A 24,038-nucleotide genomic window follows, 5' to 3' on the forward strand; every position below is an offset into this window, starting at 1 on the left:
ACATGCAGCTGTTTAATGCATGTTGATGAGTCAGTTTTTGGCATAAAACATTAAAATGTCTCTTAAAGACAGCCTTTTCTTTAGAGTCATTGAGTTATTGCTTGCTCAATGACCTCACAAGCAACAGTTCAAAACAATCTCCCAGAAACAGTTGTCATCTGAGATGCCAATCTATGTTTGCAGCTACACACGAAGCCTACTTTTTTCTACCGTTGCCTGAAATCAGAAAACAAGTTTCGTTGTTGTACAAGGCAACAGTACCGGAGAAGAGCTTAGTGAACTGTTACTTTCTGGTTCCTTTCCTCATGTAAACCTAGTTTTGCCAGTCAGATCACAAATACAGGTACAAGCCTTCAATGCCTGCATTTTATTTCATGCTAAACTGCTGGAATTTACCTTTTGTAATTCTCAGCAAAATAAAATTCTCTCGGAATTTTTACAGTGATTCAATTATAGCTTGCGTATTGCATCAAACCCCCTGTTCCCCACCTGCACCTGGCTGGATGATATGAGTCAATAAGAGAGAAGATGATAAGGAGCGCTGTCAGGAGGGGAAACAAAGGACTGATAGAAATTGAGTGGGAGTCTGAGGACTGAAGAAATTCAGATAAAACAAGGTAGAAGTCACTGATGTGGATTTTTGAAGTCCTGTGACTACAATAGTTCCTACTATTCAGAACCAAATTAAACCACAGCTGGAGGGAGTCTGCAAGGATTTATTATAGCTGAGCCCTGATTTTAGCCTGAACAATACCAAGATCATATTTCAAATGACAGGATGAAGGATGAGGAATCACATAAATCCTCCCAGACTAATATGGTCTGTGCACTGTACTGAATCTGACAAATCTGAATTGCTTTGGCCCACCCAGTAGCAGTGAGAAAGCTTTCTTTAACCTTGAGTTCTAAAGCAAATTATGAGAATTCAGGATTATAATAATGGGTGGACATCTCGCCCTCAAGTTTTTCAACTAGGGTTTTTAATTTGCCTGTTTTTTTCCACCTCTGTCACCACAATAAGTTAGAATTTTTATTATTCTGCGTAAGAAAAGCCACCAAGATCACAGTTGTAGGTCATTCAACCCCACTGAAGTCTGTTGATGCGAAAAGACAGTGGACATACACCACACAGGCAAAAACCATCAAAATGCTGCACCTCCCCACTCAGAGTATACTGCATAAAATCTTAAAATGATATTCTTTGGTGAGCCTGAAAATTCTTGCCTTTGCTAATCTATCAGGAGTCCAGTGCAGGAAACTACGGAGTTCTGTTTGGCTTCTTAGAAAACCCAATTGCACAAACAAAAAAGACTACCATCCTGCTTGTTTGTTTTTTGGTAATTAGTTCAGAAGCACTTTCTACTCCCAGACTTGGGAGTTAGACCAAATGGCAACCCCCTGGTCAGAAAAATGGACACAAGTACTAAAAATTGCAGTTCCTCAAATGGCCACTTGAGGTCGACCCCAAAACGAGCCATTCTCTTTTCTCTTCTGCATGTTGCAATGTCCAACTTTCCAGCACAAATAAATGGGTGTACAGCCTGACACAAAAAATGTTTATGGTCTCTAGAGCTAATTGGCCCGTTCATGAGTATTGTACTAGGGATGAATTTTTATATAACTCACCAATTTGAACTCTATTAAGGCTTAAAATTAAGTATAATTAAGGGCATTGCTGCTTTGAGGACAGTGTAAGGCCCAGACACTTTTACATGGCTTTAGCTCCACTCATACTCCACCTATTTGCCTACTTTTGCATTAGCTGGGAGTTAAGCAGAATCGGGCAGTGAAAAGCCTTCACTCTGAGCTTCTCAACCGCTGTTTAAAAATCTTTATACACAGTCAAAGAGTTATAACAAACAAGCCAACATTTCTTTCTCTCGAAACAATTTTTTTTGTCAAAAAAAAAAAAAAAAAAGAATACTTCCTTTTTTGGTGTAGTAACTTGTTTTATGTTTATATCTGAGCTTTTTGTCTCCTTCATTGAGTGCACTGGCTCAGTTTGTGAAAAAAAGGAAGCATTATCCATTCAATTCTTCATGCTGGGTATTAAGAAAAAAGACGAAAATAAATAATATTTAAAGGGAAATATAATGTTTTTGGTTTTGCAGTCACTCCTACTTCACCACATACCGCATTAGTGCTAAAACTCACAATTATTTCCATTTTCAATTAATCTGCCAGTTCTTATCTGGATAAATCAATTAGTTGTTTGGTTTACAAAGTGTCAAAATGACAGTGCCTAAGGTAGTATCCTCAAGTGTGTTGTTTTGTCCACAAATTAAAGATATTGACTTTGTTGTCACGGAGGAGTAAAGAATGTGTAAAATGTTTATATTGAGAAAACTGGAATCTGCAAATTGTGACTTTTCTTAAAAATAAAAAAAAATATTAAAAAAAATACTCAAAGTGATTAATAGATTCTGACAGTCTGATGGTTGACAGTTAATTTAATACATGACAATTATTTGATTCATTGACTTATCCTTGCAGTTCTGTACAGCATAGGAGTCTTCTGGAGCCCACACACTTTTGGGTCTCAATATAAGAAAAGACTCTAACTGCTGTCTTGTGGCCTGACCTACATTTTCCAGCCAAGGGTATTTTGTCCACTGCCCCCCCACACAACAAGAATATCAGGCATGCACCAGTTTTCCTGCCCACCCATCACTTTTGAAGGCTGTTTTTGTTCGCTGTTGTGAGAAGTGATAAAACTGCATTTTGAACAGATTGGAGGTTGAAAGGCAGGGAAGGCGGTTGGAGCGGCTAGCCCGTCCAGTAAGCGGTGGTATTTCTGTGAGCGAGAGGATCAGGGAGTTCGCTCTGCTGCTGGGTGAGAAGAATAACAATGACTCTGAGTATAATCAGTTCTACACAGCCACGGCTCATTGTGCTTTAACATAGGCTGGCAGGGAGGATTTTCTGTAATGGCAATAAAACACACAAACATACACAAGGCTAAAATATTATTACACTCTTTTTGGTATCCACAAGAGTACTTAGTACAACATTTCCATTGCAGCTTTCAAAACTTGAGCCACAGAGCTTCTCCAGAGGTTGCAAATATAGAGTGTAAGTCAATTAACATACTATAAACTTCAGCAGAAGGTAAAGTAATTAAATGCATATTTAAAATATGTCAAAAGGACATCAATACACAATTATCTCCAGCTCTGATTGTGATACAGCTGCACAGTAGACCTTGCTCAGGGTGTCAGGAGTGTAACATACTCACAGAGTTGCTTAAGGCTATATAAATTGCAAGGTGAATTGGCTTTTTTCACACGGGAATAGGAATTTCAGCTCTGTATTTTCGGGCCTTACATTTGAGGTTACAAGGATGCAGATTTTACTCTTGAAATGAGATTTAACAGAAAAACATTTACTCTCCATTTGACTATTTAGCACTTCATCTGTTTGTGTCAACACTGCATGTGAAAGAATTGCTCCGTTTTTTTGCTTAGTTCCCTTGACTTTGTCAGGGATGTATTTGCATGCACACAACATACTGTACTACATCTGGGCACATGTGAATGAGGCTTGAGAAACTGTATCGTACTGTGTCCTTAATGTATGTTTGTGAAATTTGGCGCTTGGATCCCTATTTTTCAAACTTGTATCGTAGAAGTGCCTGGATCTATTTGTGGTTGTGCACATTCAAACTGCCATCCAGTGACACACGGCACACTGGCAAAGAAAAGTCAACCTCAGCTGTATCTGCATTTTTATCAATCTTGACACTGACATTTCTGGAAAACTACTGAAAAACTACTGTTAGAGACAATCATAAGCATGGATACAGAAAGGAGAATTGCTAGCTTAAAGAGAAGGTTGCAGTGCCGCAGGGAGGTAACATTGAATAGCTGACATGCGTCTCAGGGAATGAAGTCAGCAATTTTCTCGGAAGTCAAGTGTTTCGAAGGAGTAAAATATCTCAGCAGTGTGCCTATTAAAGAAAAGAAAAGGCCCTCAATGTCTCTTCTTATTCACAGTCTTCCCCTTCTCCACAGCTGTGAATTCAAAGGTAATGAAGCCTCTTCAAATCTGAATACTGACTGACTGTGTGCTACCAGATACTCCTGACTATGCTCATTTTTCACTACTGCACATTATGTCTGTAGTTACATCTGTATTTCATGCCATTACGACATGAAGCTAATCAATTTCGGTCATGAACCATGCAGAGGTCCAATAGTTGCTTCATCAGGCTGTGGATGTGTGTGTGTGCAGGGAGATATTGGTTTTGCAGGAGGGATTTCTGAATAGAGGGAAACCACCAACAATCCAGATTATTAAAATCTGAAGTGATGTTTTGTGCCTCTTACTATCTTGTGCTATTTAATCATTTCCTCGTGCTTTTTTTGTTCAGTCACAGCAAAGCCTGCATCCTGGGATTGTAATCCAAGGCCAATAATTTTGTTGCTAATGCTCGTCAGTCACTTTTGCATTATGACTGTGAATGCAACTGCAATAAAAAAAAGGAGTTCCAACCTTTTGATTTTCCTTGTAGATTAAATCTAAACACACATATTACAACTTGCAATTTTAGCTCTGGTTTCTTTTCAATAAAAAGCTACTAACCTACTTGCCATGTGGTGCTGCAGCTGTGAAGGTGGAGGCTGCACTGCTTTCTAAGTGCACAAGCAGCATTTAGAAACGATGCATTGAAGACTGGAGACGACATGACTTCCAGCATCAGTCAGCAACTCTGTCAGCTATGTGTGTGCAGTGCATTCGTGTATGTATGCGTGTGTGTGTGTGTGTGTGTGTGCTTAATTGACTGTCTGTTTAAATTACTAAGTCCCAGGCTTTTACATTTGAGCAATAAAACTGAAATGCAATCACCTGATCCAGCAGCTGACAGTGAATTACTGGGCTTTTCTCTAAAATTTTAAAGCTCTGGAGACAGGGCTGCAGTTCTGATTCTGTTTAACAACTGCATCTCCACATTGCCCATACTGACTCTAAAACTGTCCATCAGCTCTGGGATGAAAGCACATTTTAGACCACAGTAGTTCTCTGAAAACAACAGTGAATTACAGCAGCCAGCTCGGTAAGAAAAAGTTAAAATGGGTCTGTCTGACATTTGTTGCCTCTAAAAAGGCAGCAGTCAGAGTCAGTAGAAATGCAACTTTGCTAAAGGATTAAACTTAGACTGAAAGATCCAGGTGTGGAGATGCACCTAAAATGCAGAATTATAGTATGTTGCATTGCTTTACAAAACTAAAAGTTTTACTTAAATGGATTTAAAAGTAATATTTTTGTGTATGTTTATAGCCATTACAGGGCATTGTGACATTAAATCAAATCAAATCAAGTTTATTGTCATTTTGCTGTACATACACAGTAGTACAGGCAAGATGAGAGAGCACTTCTTCAGGATTATTCAACCAGCAAGTTTTGCGGGATGCACGTCTGGGATAGAGACACTAAATGTTCACTGTCGCTGCCTCCTGAAGGGGCCGCTGCGTCATTGAACATGGTGAACCTCTTCAGGTCCTGGTAGGTCTTCTGGGACACAAGAACACACATGATGGTGTGACGATGGTGAAGCCACAGATGCTGCCCAGAGCTAGCTGTCTGTCTGTTCGCCCAGAATAATGTCGTCCCCTCCAGCTGTATGTCCGTCTGGGATGTTGTCATGGAGACATGTTTCTGTTAAAGCAAACACACAGCAGTCTTTCCACTCTCTGCAGGTTTCTCTCAGCAAACGTAGCTTGTTCAGCTTGTTGTTGAGGGGGCGGACATTGGAGAGTAGGAGCAATGGTACTGCTGATCTGGAGGGTTTAGCCTTTAGCTTGGATCCCGGCTCTCTTCCTCCTCTTCCTACCAGGACCTGAAGAGGTTTGCCATGTTCAATGTGATGGTGGCGCGCATGGACGCAGCGCCCCCTTCAGGAGACAGCGAGAGTGAATGTTTAGTGTCTTGCCTACACCAGACGTGCATTCCACAAAACGTACTAATTAAATGATCCTGAAGAAACGCTCTCATCGTGCCCATACTACTGTGTATGTACAGCAAAATGACAATAAACATGATTTAAGCATTAAGGTTAGCATTTACTTTCTCCCAACAATTTTAACTACATTGCAAATACTTCCATTAAAGTTTGATTGACAAGAAAATCAACAGTAAAGTTTCTTCAGTGTATTGTACCAGAATGGTCCATAGCTGCCACACTCCACTATGTGGGCCAAGAAGCCAGTGGGAGGCTGCAGGCAGCCCTGCTGATTTCACTCCACAGCACTGCAGGATCCAGCATTGCTCTCATCCTGCCCAGACATCTTCAAGGTTATGACTATCAAACCAAAAGCCTGGATCACTCAGGCCTGTTCTGGTCTGACAGCATCATGACTGAGAAACTGGATGCTGCGTTAACTGTACAACCCTTCACTGGAGGTAGAGGCTAGACTCTTTCCCACTGGTTGAGTCAAAAGAATATGAACATTTCAGTGTGTTTCTGGATAGGTGGCATGTTTATCACCCATTAAAGGCAAAGCAAGTGACTGAGATTTATTGTATTGCTTTAGCATGTAAAAATCTGCAAGAACTGCTGTTTAAACAAATAAAAAAGCAGTACTGTGACTTACTGTCATTACAGCAACCATTTGTAATGGAAATGTCTTTTTTTTCCGAACATAATTCAAGGCTGACTTTAGAATTTATTCATTTTTTCTTCTTTTTTTTTTTTTAGATCAGAAGACGCAGACCCACACCTGCCACCTTAGTGGCATCCAGTGATCAATCATCACCTGGTAAGGCACTTCAATGCAAATTTGCACTCTCACATAGACTATTTTCGTCACTGGTGTATCATATTTCTAATCTGCAGGCTGACCTTGTGCTTTACAGATAATTCAGTTAAGTAAATGTGCGATGGACATTTTAGGGCATGATGCCATATAGGTCAAGTCAAGTGACACAAATTACATACCATAAGTTTGTTAAATATACTATTATTATTATTGTTGTAGTGCTAATTGTCAGACAATAAATAGATATATGTTGGTATTTAAACTGCAAAGTCATCTATCAGGGATGTGCACTAGCCCATATTTTAGTGGCTTTCCAGGTTGACTCTGTGTTTTCTTGCCGGAGTCTTCTTTGTTTGCACCTTTACTGTTTCAATGAAGTGACCTCATTCAGATTTTTGAGAGATCCACATATTTTACACATGGCTGACCTCGATCGTCTCCTTACATGTTTGGAAAATAAGACACTGTCAGTTGTAAACAGACTGAATTCCTCAGCTGACACTGACTGACTGTGCAAGCTGAGGATTCAAGGTCAGAGAGAAATCATTGTCCACATTTTGCTTGCACCCATTTTTGGTTTTCACCTTGACAAACTGGGTACTGTAATCTGTCTAAACTGATTGTTAAAACCTGACCTCATCTGACTTCTCAGGTTTGTTGCTGTGTCTGACTTTATTGTTAAGAAGGATAATCAAAAGAAATTCTTGCCAAAATTACAAAAATAGGACCTAAGTTGTAATAAATCTGAATTATCTTTTAATCATAACATGCCTAACCTGACCTAACAGTCAAACCTGCCTAAAAACAAGTCTTGTATTGTCCTTGTGCAGAGTGTTGAAACTCTGACTAAACACAAAGTTAAACTGAAGCCAATGAAGACAGAGTCGTAGCAAGATTGACCATTTACTGTCACACTTCTTCATTAAAATGTTGGTGAAAACTGCAAATAAAACAATACAAACTGTCAATATCTGTGCCTCAACACAATACTGCATCATAAGTGACTTCAACATAACAACAACACCCCATGGACTTCGAACAACACTCACACTGACCACTAGCGTGTTTTATAGCCTGTAAGTAAATATCAACAAACTCCATTTTTAAACTTTTTGTCCTATATGGTTTTTAACAAAGCATCACTATTTACATATTTTACTATCCTGAACATCACACATGTGAACTTACAGCATTGCATCTATGATGAATTCTAGTAGATGGCAGCAGATTATATTCACAACATGCTCAACATGTCCTGCCTTGCTTTCTGAAGAACCAGGAAGAGAAATTACACAGGAAGTGACCTAACAGAACGTGATGTTCTTTACTTTTATTATCTTTGCTTTCTTTATTTCGAACGAACAAACGATTAAAATAAATGGAAAAGAAAAATAAAAAATAAAAGCCAACTTCAACATAATACACATTTGACTTGTTTGAAATGGGATAGGAAGAAGTCTAGGCTTGTCAAGTCCTACCCCCATTCTTCACCATTAATAAATGTGAAATCCAATCCAATAAACTTAACAGACATGTCATCAGATGAACCGATATCAAAATATAAATCTCTTTTACAAACTATTTTATGCTTTAGCAATTATAACAAATTCTTTAACTATCAACTGTGAAAAATTAAACAATGCCTTAATGGTAGCACAAGTCTTAACACTTAGACAGATGCTTGACTCTGTGGGACCAAGGTTTTTGGGCCAAGAAAGTGGCTGTGTTAGTAACTCTTTTCTTCCCTTGATGTACTTAATTCCTGGATCTTGATGTAATGAGTAACTACAAGAAAATCGATCATTCTTGTCTAAACTTCTTAAAGAAGCAGTGGCTCAGCAACGCATATCTCACTTCTCATTCAATAATCTGTTTGAATCTCAATATTCCGCTTTCAGAAAATTCCACAGCTCAAAAACTGCACTGATAAAAGTGGTGAATGATTCATCACCTGCTGCAAACTCTGGCTCAGTGTCAGAACCAGTGCTCGTGGACCTCAGTGCAGCTTGATTAATCACCACTTTCTATTCGATGATTTAGAAAGTTATATTGGTCCCTGTGACACACTCTCTCCTGGTTTGTATCATATTTAACGGACAGATCTCACTTTATTGTGCATACCATCTGTTCATCAGGCCATGCTAAGGTCAATTACGGTGCTTCACAAGGAGCTGTGCTTAACAACTATTCGAGCAAATTACAACTTGTACAAAACAGTGCTGCTATAGGATATTAAGCAAGACTGGACATTTTGATCACATTACCCCTGAGCTTATTTCATTACTTTGGTTTCCTGTACGTGCTTTTATTACACAGGCTTACACTTTCCTACTTATTACCTTTAGTCACTCCTCATTTACTTGATAGGCCTCGACCTTGAGTTCATTGTGTTACATACGTATATAATGTATCTGTCTTTTACATTTTTATCATTTTCTGCAGCCCTCTGAAGCATACTGTGTGATGTCAGGCTATAATAAACTTGACTTGAATAATTATTTCATAGTCCCACTCACAATCCACATTTCCATATCGTATTTTGATTGCTATGATCATGTATCTCAACTCTATTATGCAGCAAATGAATCTTCCTGCTGCATTAGAGCAAAAAGAAGGGAAGAAAAAAACAGCCAAGTGCATGTGTCCTCTCATGGGATCTTAATGATCAAACACAAAAGCCATCCTCTGGAGAGTTATTCGTTGCATGAGTCATCCAGTGGCTCCCTGCATCCCTTCCTGCCTCTGCTGTGCTTTGTGTTGTGAGCGTGTAATGTGACCCACTGCAAAATTAAGAGACAATCAGCAGGGAACATGGGGTGGAGAAAGTCATTTTCTCCAGGTTCCAAAAAAAAAAAAAAGAAAAAACAGAGTGGGATCCTCTGTTGTGCATAAATAAATGAGAGCGGATGCATCACTGAGAAAACAGACGGAGACTGCCTTTGTTATAGTTTGTGTGCTATCTCTGCAAGATGACGTCATTTGTGTTTTTATCCTGAAAACAAGAGTTCCTCTAATTGGAGCAGAAAAGCAAGTGTCATTACCTGTGATCTGTGTGTCTTTGTGAGACTACGTGCTTGTTTGAATCCCTAATTGGACACTGAGCATGTGGCGTCAACCTTGATCTGTGAATGAAAGGGCAGAGAGAACTCTTAACAATCCTCCATACTTAGTAGATCAGAGACAAAAAAAAGAGAGAAGAGAGAAAGAAGGCACTTAAGACGATATGAAGTGGAGTGTAGGAGAAATCATTTATGAAGTGAAGGAATAGGACGGTGAAAAAAGAAACAGAGACAAAGTATAAAAAGAAAAAAAAATTTATATTTATTGCAGTGTTGTCTTTGTCATAGGCACACTGATGAGTTCTAAACTAGATTTTCAATTCAGTTCAGCACAGTTTACAACACATGATCACACAGCACGTAAGACCCAACAAATTTAAACAGAGAAACCAACAATCTAAAGTAGCCTTTGGACTTCCTCTGAGCAAGCGGTTGGCAACGGCTGGAAGGAGGCAAACTCCCAGCAGAGAAGGGAGGTAATTTTTTATTTTGTTTTTCAATCAATAAGGAAACAAAGGTAGACCAAAATGACTCATCAAAGTTAAACAAATTACAGTGCTCTCCTTCAGTTTGCATTGCTTTAAGTTTGGGTAAGGCTTCATTTCAAATGCTCTATGTTTTAGTTTATCTGTTTACATGGCAGTGACCTTCTGTTTTCCATCTGTTGGTCTACTGTGACCTGCCTGGTATGCCATCTTGTGCATTTAACTGGATTTCCAAACAGGCTTCCTCCTAAAGTTATCAAATCTATATACATATTTGAATGTATTTCTTGAGAATTTTTTAGCTATGTTGCTCTCATTTGAGTGGTAACTATTTGTGGGCCAAGGAAGGCATCATACCTATGGAATAAGGTTTTTGTTTTTCTTGTTTCTTCTTAATGGATTCATATTTAATGTCACACTGCTTTGCACCTCGCCCTGTGCATGCTTTCAAAAGGAAATCTGATGTCAGCAACAAAAAACACAAGCTCTTGAAACAAAAATGGCGAGACGAGCAATCAAGACAGACATCAAATCAGATGCAAGGACTCCATCTGAGACAGTTGGAGTTTTATGGGTGTTTGTGTGTGAGAGAGACAACGAGGATGAGCCAGAGAAGAGGGGGATGGGGAGGAATAGATATGATGATGAGGGAGAGGAGCTGTGCTGGTGCAGTAATGGTGTGCCCCACATCACACAGAGCCCTGCATTATTTAATGCACTGCAGATTGCTCTGCCCTGTGCACCGCGAACCCCAAAAGCACATCAGAGAAACAGCCACAGATGCACAGACAACTGAGATGCAGGCTGCCGACTAAATAATGAGGAAGGAGAAATTATTACAAGATGGTTGCTGATTTGAATTTTTATGTCAAGATGAGCCTGGCTTATGAGTGGTGTCTTGAGTTTACTTATTCCTGGAGAGAGACAAAGTGATAAGTTGACTGACGAACAAAAATAGAATATCTGAATTTATAATGAATACAACATGGAATAATGTCTTCTTAATCAACTTCTATTTTGATAATTTGTGTGTCCAGGCAATAGAAATAGAACATGTGGAACATTTCAACTTCAGTGCACGACATATTATGATTACTATATATAAAGTTTTCATATACACACGTGGACAAAATTGTTGGTACCACTCGGTTAATAAAAGAAAAACCCACAACGGTCACAGAAATAACTTGAATATGGCAAAGGTAATAATAAATAGAAATTCTATGAAAATTATCCAATGAAAATCAGACATTGCTTTTGAACCGTGGTTCAAAATTATTAATAAATTCATGAAACAGGCCTGGACAAAAATGATGGTACCCTTAACTTAATACTTTGTTGCACAACCTTTTGAGGCGATCACTGCAATCAAACCATTTCTGTAACTGTCAGTGAGACTTGTGCACCTCTCAGCAGGTATGCTGGTCCACTCCTCATGAGCAGACTGCTCCAGTTGTCTCAGGTTTGAAGGCTGCCTCCTCCAGACGCCATGTTTCAGCTCCTTCCACAGATGTTCAATAGGATTTAGATCAGGGCTCATAGAAGGCCACTTCAGAATAGTCCAATGTTTTCCTCTGAGCCATTCTTGGGTGTTTTTAGCTGTGTGTGTTTTGGGTCATTATCCTGTTGCAAGACCCATGACCTGTGACTGAGACCAAGCTTTCTGACACTGGGCAGCACATTTCTCTCTAGAATACCTTGATAGTCTTGAGATTTCATTGTACCTGCACAGACTGAAGACACCCTGTGCCAGATGCAGCAAAGCAGCCCCAGAACATAACAGAGCCTCCTCCATGTTTCACAGTAGGGACAGTGTTCTAGTCTTGATATGCTTCCTTTTTACGTCTGTGAACACAGAGCTGATGTGCCTTGCTAAAAAGTTCCAGTGTTGTCTCGTCTGTCCAGAGGACATTCTCCCAGAAGCTTTGTGGCTTGTCAACATGCAGTTTGGTAAATTCCAGTCTGGCTTTTTATGATTTGTTTTCAACAATGGTGTCCTCCTTGGTCGCCTCCCATGAAGTCTACTTTGGCTCAAAGAACGATGGATGGTGTGATCTGACCCTGATGGACCTTGACCTTGGAGTTCAATTCAATTCAATTCAATTTTATTTGTATAGCGCATATTTACAACAACAAGTCATCTCATAGCGCTTCACAAAGGCAGAGACAGAAACACCGAACAATCCAAAACATTTGGATTCCCTATGAGCTTCAGCACCTTTAGTTGTTGTTCTGGGCTCTTGTGTACTGTTTTCGACATGCGTAAAACACAAATGAGCTGCATATACATGAATGTATTGCATAAACAGAAACACACTGCACAAATTTGAAACCAATACATTTCAGCTGGAATTATCTTTGGTTTCTGGGACATGTTTTTCTCCTATTAGTGCATATACTGTGATGTTTTTGTCGTTCTTTTTTTTTTTTTTTTTTTTTTTTTCGCAGTGGTGATAATAACAAGACATGAAAAATATCCTACTTTTTATATTATTGTAAACAGCTGAGGGTCTCATTTTTATTGTTTTTTTTTCTTTTAAATTAGGTTATATTCTCCAATCCTCAGAAAAGTCTTTATTCCATATATATTACTTTTATTATGAAGTTTAATGATCATGGTTGGCTTTACACTGTGACTGCCAGCTCTTATTTCTACATTTCCTTAAAAACATCATTAGTTTTTGTTTTGTTTTGGGTTTTTTATGTTCAAAGGAGATGATATTTGCATCAGAAATGCCTTTTGTGGCTGGTTTGTTAGGCTCAGATAAGTGGAAGGGAGGGGCAGAGGATCAGTGTTTTCTGTAAAATGAAAAGAAGCCACTTGTTATTATGTGTACAAAAAGGAAAGCCACCCTCCTCCACTTCCAATGCTCTTAGCAACAGTAAACAAGTGCAAAAAGAGCACAGATGAAACAACCTTTTCAAATGCATAAATGTCACTTCTTTTTCAGAGAACACACCATGCAAGAGTGTTTGTTGTTTTGCTCATTTTTCTTCATCAGATGCAGTAGAGCAACTATAATCTGACACCAGCTACAGTAGATAGCTAAATTGGAGCAGCTTGGCTGAATAAAGTGGAGTCAGAAGACCCTCTCTGTTTCATCTGGCTTTGTGTCAGACAGTCAGTCAGCTGGGAGTCGCAGTGATAGACTCATCACTGCTGGAGAGCGTTTTTTTTTTTTTCTTTGTTATTGGCCTTTTCTCTCATTCTGCAGCACAGATGGGCTTTACACACAGACAAAACAATCTGAATATCAGCCTCGTGATCACCAGAGTTTATGCTTCTTGACCCAAATGATATTTCAACCATGTCTAATAATAATAACCACTTTGCTTGCTCAAATTAAAACACAGCTGCTCGCTGTTCTGAGATTTAAAATCTTCGAATACAGTGCATTCATCATTTTAAATGACAATATGTAATATTAAGGAGACACCGGATTAATCGTAAGCTCCATGTTGATTCCATCTGTGGTGCATCTTATTCTACGTCCATGTTTCCAGGGTCATGTTTTCTTAATTACAACATCTCCTTTGTATCACAGCAGGCAGTAAACTCTTCACTGGAACTGAAAACTTTTTCTTATCTATATCTAAAAAAATAAAAAAGACAAAATAAAAGAGTTCTTCAAAAATAAAAAATGACACCTTGAACTTACAAAATAATGATAATAGTAATTATAGCAATGACTGAAAAGGTATAAGCTGAAGCCAGAGCTTTTACACTTGACTTTTGCACTAACCAAATTGCTCAATACACAATACACATTATGTAGCAGCTACACACTCTGTATAGTACAGGTAAATTAACAGTTACATATACATACAGTGTGTATGTTGACATGTCATTTACGTATGAGGTAAATTCTTTCAGCAACAACATTTGTTTATGTAACAAAGTTCCTACTGTAGCAGCAATTATGAATAAAGATTGTATTAAGTAATATTATGGAATGATTCTCAGTTAAACATGATTATTCCTTAACTTTAACATTTCTTTCATGTTAGTGAAGTAATAACTTTAATCCAAACCGCAAAGTTGTTTATGCACCTTTATCATGTCCATTTCATATCATAAAATTTATTTATTTTTTATCTGTGATTTTGACAAAAAATAATCAAACATCCATATTAGTTCATTAGCTGTATTTTTAAACAATGTTTAGAATTTCTGAATTTGTACAACAGGTTTTAATTCCCCCTTAAAGATGGATTCACTTGTTCAGAACTAAAATAAAATGCATTCATCTTTTGAAAATGTTCTCATCCTTATTATTAAACATGAATATGTTTATGATAATTCTTGCCTTTGTTTCAACACGTAAACTTTTTTTATTTGCTGTGGAAAATATATCACATTACTGTTTTTGTTTTTTTGCACTGGTGGGATGAAAGTCTAATTTCAGACTGTTTAACATCTGTCTGTCAAGCACCAGTTCATAATTCTTAAGCTGTTCCTGCTGACTTGAAGGACAGTCCATGACTGGCCCATTTCCTGGGATTGATTGGAAACAAAATCCATAACGGTTGTATGAACCTTCTCCAACTCCTGGGAGATGCTAAAAATAAGTTTTAGCGTCACTGTAGACACAAACAGCATGAAAATAAATTCTTCACAAAATGGAATTTATTCACTTTTATGTCAGATTTTTTACACACTGCTGCATTTGTGTTTGGAGCAGAGAGAGAGGAGATAAATGAAGCGACAAGCACATCACTGGCATTTTGAACAGCCTAGTGCTATGCTTTTAAGCAGGAATAATATATGCACATGCTCTCTTGCATGCATGTTCACACACACACACACACACACACACACACAGAAACACACGCGCAATGCCTTCCCAGTGCCGAGGGATGCATAGGTTGCCAAGCAACAAGGTGGTGTCCTAGAAAAAAAGTTTCAAGGCTGTAAAACGTTTATTTGGATGTGTGTTCAATGCACTCACTATTGATCACAGTTAATGGTTTCACTGTACTCCAGTCAGATTTTTTTGTTCTATTTTGGTCCTTTCATGTAGTGACCACAGAGTCATGTTTCCACATATTGACTTTTTTTATTGAGCTTTTCTTCATCCAGTGAAGCTCATATGAGTTTCATACTCTTATATTGTGTTGGACCTTCCCTTTCACTTAGAGGCAAATAAAATCTCTCCTCCTGTGTTTGTACACCTTGTTGCAGCTTGTGTAGTGGAAGAAATATCCAATTAAAAACACCAAAGGATCGGGCGCCCCCATAGCTCACCTAGTTTAGTGGGCGACCCATGAACAGGGGCGATAGTTCCTCGATGCAGCGGTTCGTGGATTCGACTCCCGCTCACAACCCTTTGCTGCAGGTCTCTCCCCATTCTTCTCCCCCCCTTTCCTACCTCTCTCTCCTGCTCTAAATAAAGGCAAAAGCCCAAAAACATATATTGAAAAAAAAAACAAAACACCAAAGGATTATAGGAAAAGTGTACTTACAATAAAAAGGTCAAAGGCCTCAGTGTGCAGTCAAAATGGACTCAGTTAGTGTTGCATTATCATGTTTTGTACTACTTGGATGCTGCCATCAATGCTGCAACCTGCAAATTGCACTTAAATGTTGTAGCCAGCTGCCAAGTAAATAACTTTAATACTGTTGGATGGTTTAACTTACTGTGGAAGAATGCATTGCATTTTATATGCACATTTAAAAATTTTAAACTAAATTAAATTGAGAGCCTCAGTATTGCTTTTATACACCGTATTTGAATAAATATGCTTTCCATCAGTAGCTGCTTTTAGTAATATAAATCAACTCTGCTCCACAGTACACCTCAGTATGCCTCACATGTACTCCCCCTTAGGGGTTTTTGCATAAACAGTGTTTTAGTGTTTATCTGTTACCAGCTGCTGGCTGTATATGGGGTCTATTAGGAATATGATAGAGTGGATCAGCAACCATTATTTTAAGAGATTCTGTTTTCCTTCATAGAAGATGGTGAGAAATAAGATAACACCATCCACAATGCTTGATAAAAATGGAATACTTTTCCAAAGCTTGAGCTCGTAGTGTGTCAGATAACCATCTGGCTGGAGGTCACCTTAGATCCACTCTACTCTGGACACACAGCAGCTACAGCACACTGTGCTATTAAAAACAGTATCAAGACTGCAGTGTGTAGGACTTTTTTGTGTAGTTTGTTAGAGCTAGTATATCATATGTCGGCCTGGTCATTGCATATGTGCTTTATTCTCCTTGTTTTCATAGTTTCATTGTGACCACTACTTAATTGCTTATTTGGTTTTTTCACAGAAATAGATGAAGATCGTCTCCCAAACCAGTTATACAAGGTAACTGAATTCGTGCTCTTTTTTTCAAAATCAGCTTTATGTCTATTAAACGAATCTCTTCTGTTGTCATGCTCTCTGCCCTGCTGATTTTCAGTGTTGGTATTTTACAGGCAGCTTTGCTGAACTCCCCTCGACAGCGGCGAAAAGGGCAAAAAGGAACACCTACGATGAAAGGTAGTCTATTATAAGTCGAGCCACCAACACTCTGTTATGTGTGATGTTGACATTTTATGTGTTAGATCACACTTTTGGTGACCATTAAACAACAGCAAATGCCATGTTTTTGTTGTTCCTATTTCAGTTTTATATGCTGTAGCGTCTTTGCTGCTCCATGTAAGACATAGATATGCATTTTATTTCTGCAAAATAAAAGTACTGTACTTCAGTGCTTTGCAGGTGTATTATCACAGTTAACTATAGCTTTTAAATCTTAACTTGCTGATAAAGTACCAGAGTAGCGGTACTTTGTCAAAAAATATGGAAATAATGAAGATTTTGGGGGAGAACGTGTGTCTCCAAACTACAGTTAACCATTACCCTGTCCTGTAACTTCTACCACTGTATTTCATATAAGAGTCTCAAAACTCAAACTGACTGTCCTCGGTCCTGAAGAAGATGAAATACAAAAATATGTTTGATAAAGGCCAACAGTTATCATCACAATTAGTCAAATCTTGCTGTAGTGTGTCATAGAATTACACAAGTATTCATGTGCTAAAGGCTGTAAGGACAACAAACGTAAGTGAGTAACTCAATCCATCTGATATCAGAGTCAAGCTAAGTCAAGTTTAATCAGATGTGTAAAGTTCAGACAGGACACCTCGTCAGATTTACCCATTATTTGGGATCACATGCATTGAGTTTGGCGGTGACTCTGCTCGAGTGATGCTCTAGAACAATCTGAGCAAGCATGACACAGAGAGTCCCAGAGATCACAACCCCCCGGCAGAGCCTTGAATTTACAATTTTACAATACAATATGCAGTATGAAGACAAGAACAAGGAGACCAGCTAAATGGTCTTCACTGTACACAATCCAGATTACATAGGTACAGAGTGCAATAATGAACCCTCTGCAACCTACAGTCCCACGATATGGGAAACAACCAGGGCTAGATGATTTGATTTTGTTTGTATAGCGCAGTTTACAACATATGTCATCACATAGCGCTTACATGGTAAAGTGAAGACCTTGCAATTTAACCAGAGAACCCAGCAATCCAAGTTACCTTTGGACTCCCTCTGAGCAAGCAGTTGTGCCCCCCAACCCCCCATTGTATACCCCTCACATACAGTCCCAAATCAGCTCAAGCTCTTTACAAAGACAAAGAAACCACAAAGCCAGGCAATAAACCACACAATGAAAAAATGTGAGAAACCCTGTGAGACACAATCTAAAAAATAAACTCAGTTGCAGCACTCTTTGGTCATGGTAAACAGGCTTTTTACAGTTACTGCTCAGCAAGGACATAATGAAACATGAAGAAAGGCTCTAAGGAGACTGCAGGTTTGGAAGATAACCACTGAATTTTTAGACAACGCCGACTGCTGAAGCATCATATTAGGATCAGCTGAACTTTTGCATGAATCTTTGCACAGAAAAGGGATTTTGTCCACAATCACTTACAGTGGAATCATGTTGAGGCAAAAAAAAAAAGATTACAGCATTATAAAACTGTTTAAACTTATATATAGTCATGCAACCATTATTTTCGAAAAAAATCTAATTTATGGTTTCTAAAAATGAAGCCATTGGTATGTCCAGTTTCTTGTCTTTAAAGTGTTTCAAGTGCAGGTTTTTCAGATGCAAATTAACATGAATTTCTGTGGTTAAATAGCCAAGTTTGAAACTGAGTGTCCTATTTCAAACTCTGAGCCAATCAGTGCTGCACACACTTCAGTGATGACTCATCATCCCATTTTCTGATCAAAATTCCTCTAATTTTCTGTGTTTTTAATTTAAAAAGTGGGTCAGATTCTAGCATAGGGTCCTGCACCGCCTAAAGAAACATACTAAAATGCCTCATATTTCTTTAGGTTGTTGCAGTGCAGTGCAAATTCTACGTTAAGTGTATAATTCAATTAAAATACAAACAGTTTTGTACAGAATATATGTAGAAAAAGAGAGAATAAACAAATTTCTAATAAAGAAAGTCAAGCAAGACACCCGGAATGTGAAGATAATCGAAATTTGAAGCTCTAGGATGTTTATTTTTCAATTAGTTTTACAGCTAAAGTGTTGTAAGGGTAATGAGTCACTTCTTAGAGAAAACCTTGGCGGCAGCAAGTATGCTTTGGTTTCCCACTACAAGGGGATTAAAACTAATAAAACCACGGATGAAGGGGGCCGGAGCTGGTGATTAAAGAAATCATATCTCCACTCTGATGTGTCTTTACCTGCCCCCTCACTCCAGACAGTTGCAGGGGGTTAATTAAATGTTGCCAGTTTATTAAAATGCTCAACCTACAGTATTTTTTTTACATGTTGGATTTCTCGTTGAATTTCCACCTACACTGGCCCTCCCTTCCTTCCATCTTTCTTTCCTGTGTGCTATTCATAACCCTTCTTTTCTCCCATTGGCTGCCTTCATCTCACACCACTTTACTTTTGTTGCTTGTCCTCTTTTTGCTCCCGTCTCCCCGATGAATCTTCCCATCACACTTCAATATTCCTACCAACCCACTCCTTTCTCCTCTAATCTTCCCTCCCATGTTACCTCTTTCCTCTTATTCAACTTTATTTCTCTGTTGTTCTTATCTTGGTCTATTCTCCACTCTTCTCCCTCCCAGAGCTGCAGTTCATGGTAGAGCACCACCTGTACAGGCAGCAGCAGGGAGCTGGAGACGAATGCTCCTCAGAGAGCTGCCTGTCGGACCGGCCTAGCCCCGACTCTGTTCCCACCGGAGAGGAGCTCCCACACGACGACGAGGCCACTGCAGAGGCCTTTGAGAAACTGCGCTGCCAAATGGAGGGTATGTTTGGAGGCTTGTGTGCAGCCACTTATTCAGCAACACAAACCTCCCTAAACATCTACCACAGAACTGATATAGAACAAGAACAAGAGTCACATGAGATCCGTCCTGCATTTGCATGAAGTTTTTGAGTGATTTTATCGACCTGAAACTGTAACTTGTCAAATGACAATTCAGCAATAGAATTCAGGTCATTTAGCTACCAAACACAAGACACTGTCCTTTCCTAACAGGTTTCTAATCTAAAAAGGATAATCCAAGATTGTGAAAATTATATTTTGTCAACAAGCTACAAGCCTATTGTATTTTTGTTTTTGTTTTTTAGTGTAAAAGCTTAACCTGAACATTGTAGAGGTTAAAAAAAAAGAGAGAGAGAGATTTCTCTTTGGGATGTAATGGAGCAGAAGTAGCAATAAAAGAAAAAAAGTGCAGGAGACTCGGATTTTCAGCCAATAGGCAATATAACAAATATGATTCAAAAGGGTTGCATGCTGAAACCTATCTGTGTCAAGAGAAGACACAAATAAAGAATGAAAGGATAGACACAAGAGAGCATGCAGTGAAGGAAGGATGTGAGACAGATAAGAAGGTCTGATGTGATCTTTGACAAATGCATAGTACCATAAAAAGCAGAAGAAGGTGCAAGGAATAACAAATACAGCTTATTAACAGAAGAGAAGGGAGTAGAGTTAGAGGGGAAAGGGGGAGAAAAGAAAAGCAGAGAATGAGGTAGGAAGCATGAGCATGTCTGGAAGGGATGTATGTAAATGCATGAGGTTTTGGGGGGAGGTGTAAAACAAAGGCATTGGGGAAGGGTTGGAGGACGGGCAAAATATTCAAAGGAAAATATCGACATTTTTGGAAGTATGCTCATTCGCTTTCTTGCTAGGAGACAGATGAAAAGACTACTGCACTCATGTCAGTTTGGGGAATATGAAGCTACAAACAATAAAAAACAGTCAGCCTGGTTCTGTCCAAAGTCAAGAAAAAAAAAACAATTTAAAATTATTTTTACAGTGGCTGTGTGCCAGATTATTTCATAGCCAGGAGCAGTTTGTAGTTAAACATCAGGTGTTTTTACATTTTGGTTTTTGTATGGATTGAATGAACGAAATGCATTGTTTTAATGAGCAAATTCTTACATGGAGGTGTGCAAATTACACTCAAAAATAAGTGTGTTTCCCAAAATATCATGGCCAAATTGTCTCCTTGGCAGAGACTATCTCATTTCTGTGCCAAGTGCTATACTTCTAATGGCAAAAAACAAAGGTCAGCTCTGCAGCTCGGGCCAAATAATTCACTGTAATGGCAGGTGGCGAGTTGGCCTGAGTGTACAGCACATACTGTACACACTTCAATAATTGCCCAGGACTAATGCATCATGAGTGGACAGGGTTGTTTGTCTGAGGCAATAACACCACAGTGCCAAAAAATTCACTTTGACTCACTGGGACACTAATATTTTTTTGTGGTGTAAAAGCCTGAAAAGCTTGACTCCAAAATGACATAGTCACCATGTTCTGTATGGATTGTTCACGTCATAGAGGAGCAACAAATTATGTTCTCAGTCCAGATGAAAGGAGCAAAGAGGAAGCCACAGGAAAAAAAATCAATGACCACTAACACCAGCCTGATCAAGTATGGCTTCACTTAAAGACTAGACTTTAAAATTCAATCAAATAACATGGAACAAATGTCAGGCAGCATTGATTGATGAGTCAAGATGGACTGATTTTGTAATGTTTAAGAGAAGATATTGGCATTTCACCAGCACGGTTGTGTAATGAAGTGTGTCCCTTGATCTTTGTGAAGTCAGATTTATGATGACTATCTGATTGTATGACTATCTTCCCCTCTACCTCGTCCTCTATTTGTCTCTATGACCTCTGCAGAGTTCTCGAGGGAGAGTCTATTAGAGGCTGCAGGTGGACTCGAGTGCCCTCTCTCCAAGGAGAAAGAGGATTGTTCCAGTGTTGCCAATGTAGCAGATCCCTCGTCGCAACAAAACTACGCACAAGCAGGTACGTATAAGTCAGAAGAGACTCACTTATGCAGGAATCTTTGCCTCTTGCAGCTCCTTGATGGCCTTTCCCTCAAGGGAGTCCTGATCCTCTGTTCACCAGACAGGGTTTATTTAGGTATGTTAAACAGTTGAGCGGCCTTGGCTCGGTGTCATGTAATCATGGCTTGTCAACAAACATCTGAAGTGGCTTTGATCCACACTTCACAGAGCAGCACCGTGGCTGAAATACCCTGGGAGCCGGCTACACACCAAAGTGGAAAAATTTGTTCTCTGGTGGAGTTGAGCTGTTATGGTGCATATGCTGTCAGGAATGTAGCTTTTAATAGTGTTTTTTCTCTTCCAGTTTTTTTATTCGCTCTCTATCTTTTCAGTCTCTCTGTAATTGATCTTTGTGGCTTTTTATAAGTGTTAGGATTTATGATGTCTCACAAATACAATACAATGTCAGAGTGGCTGTGTCTGTCTTAGTCACTGTTGTTACACCTGTAAAATGTTCCATTCCTGTGCTGTAAAAGCAGTCTACGGTGATACTAGTGGAAAATTAAGCATTTATTTAAAGTAACAAACACAGACAAATGCAAATTTTCATATCCGGATGAAGAGTGTTGATTGTGTTGATCACATTTCAGCTGCAGTTGGCTAATTAATTTAAAATTCTTTGCTTTCATGTTTATATAGTCGATAGGCTCCAGCCCCCTGCGACCCTAGTGAGGATTAAGTGGTGTATAGATAATGGATGGATGGATGTTTGAATAGTCAAAGGGTATTTTTTAGTCTTACAAAAAAGGTTTTGAAAAATAGAGATAACTGTTAATGAATTTGTCTGTAGTTGCTAAACTACAATCTAAACTCTCCAATTCTAATAAAACACAGGACATGGCCACTAACAGTAGTTGATATTGAGCAGGACTGTTTCTAACATAACCTGTAACTCTGCAAAATAATTCAGCTTGTTAATCATGTTCTCCTTGGCCCTGGAGGAACACAGTTTTGAACGTACTAAATCTCTTAGCTGGGCTTGCTAATATTATCTGACCCACTGCATAATTAATTCCCCAAATGTTTGTGCTTCTGGTCTTGGAAAAAACAGAGGTTGGACTTGTATGCAACCAAGTTTAATTGGCCAGTTACTGTGACGTTAACAGGATAACCACTGTTCATGTGCAAGTTCACTGAAATGTAAACAGAAACTGCTTGGATCAAATACAAAGTGTGTGTGTTGTCAAAAAGGTGTTTATCTGAAGTAACTGATAGAATAGAGGAGTTTTTGCTGTCTCCCAGTATGTGAACCAGTTCTCACCGGCCATGTTATCTTCAAGGACTTGCAATGTACTCAGCAGAAAAAAAGCAAACCAGGATCATAGGTTCAGTGGAGAAATACAGATTCAGAATATATGATAGCTTGAAACATAAATAATTATAACACTGCATAGAAAGAGTTGTTAAGCTCTGCGTGGATAATGACTGTTCGGAGCAGGCCTTTACCTGCAGCAGCCTGGTGGGCAGAGCCAGGCTGTCAAAGAGATTCAGCTCAGCTCCATTATGATGTCATGGCAGTCATAGTCCCTCTCCAGCGACTTGCACACTGTTTACTTTCGTTTTGCGTAAATTGTCTTCTAGTTATGTAAAATGCACATGTTTTGACTACAAAGTCTTGATGTTCATGATGGTTTCAACCATACATGTAAAGTCTGAAAACTATGAGTCTCATCGTGCTTTATGTAACCATCATGGATGAAGGCTGTGGCTATGAATTGCCAGAACACTCCACATCAGTGGCAGGCTGTGCATTTTACACCTAGGCCTTCAGTGGCTTCCTGCCTGTCCCTCTCAGACTTTCATGCTGCAAAACTTGCAGCCGGAAGACTTTGCTGGGCATCAGGACAGTGAACGGTGATCTGTTGTGATTTGGACATGCGGCGCTAACGCGGAGTCCTATTGGAGACTATGCCGGCAGTTACCCGAGAGAGAAGGAAGTGCAAACGTAAACAAAAGAAGGGGAAGAGAGCTGGAATCCATGCTAGGCTAAAGGCTAACCCCTCCAGATCAGCAGGACTGTCGCTCCTTCTCTTCAATGTCCGTTCCCTCTACAACAAGCTGGACGAGCTACGTTTGCTGAGAGAAACCCCCAGAGATGGAGAGACTGCTCTGTGTTTGGTTTTACAGAAACCTGGCTCCATGACAACATCCCAGACGCGGCCATACAGCTGGAGGGGACGACATTATTCTTGTCATGGCTATGTTAAGGCTGTTTGACCCACATGCAGAGAAACACTCTCAGGAGAAAACAGTGTTGGAAAAATGGTTTTATTACAGAGGTTGAAGAAGTGCAAAGATGGAGCTTGACCCAGGTGGAGACGGCGATGTGGGTCTTGTGGGCGGCTGGGGCGGGCAGGCCGTGCTGTGGGCAGTGCAGTAGAGTGAGTGA

General features: G+C 39.2%; 1 protein-coding gene across 1 annotated transcript in view; it reads left to right on the top strand.

The window, feature by feature from the left end:
- LOC103357510 (protein phosphatase 1 regulatory subunit 1A) overlaps positions 1–24,038 on the top strand; it is a 41,078-nt gene that overhangs the window by 8,259 nt on the left and 8,781 nt on the right. Inside the window, exons 2-6 of the mRNA XM_008282096.1 lie at positions 6,695–6,755; positions 16,577–16,614; positions 16,725–16,788; positions 19,405–19,587; positions 21,480–21,608. Coding sequence (XP_008280318.1) covers positions 6,695–6,755; positions 16,577–16,614; positions 16,725–16,788; positions 19,405–19,587; positions 21,480–21,608 — 475 coding nt within the window. The remainder of the gene's footprint in view (positions 1–6,694; positions 6,756–16,576; positions 16,615–16,724; positions 16,789–19,404; positions 19,588–21,479; positions 21,609–24,038) is intronic.

The sequence above is a fragment of the Stegastes partitus genome, unplaced genomic scaffold, assembly GCF_000690725.1.
Source record: "Stegastes partitus isolate 25-593 unplaced genomic scaffold, Stegastes_partitus-1.0.2 Scaffold257, whole genome shotgun sequence".
Classification (NCBI taxonomy): Eukaryota; Metazoa; Chordata; class Actinopteri; family Pomacentridae; genus Stegastes; species Stegastes partitus.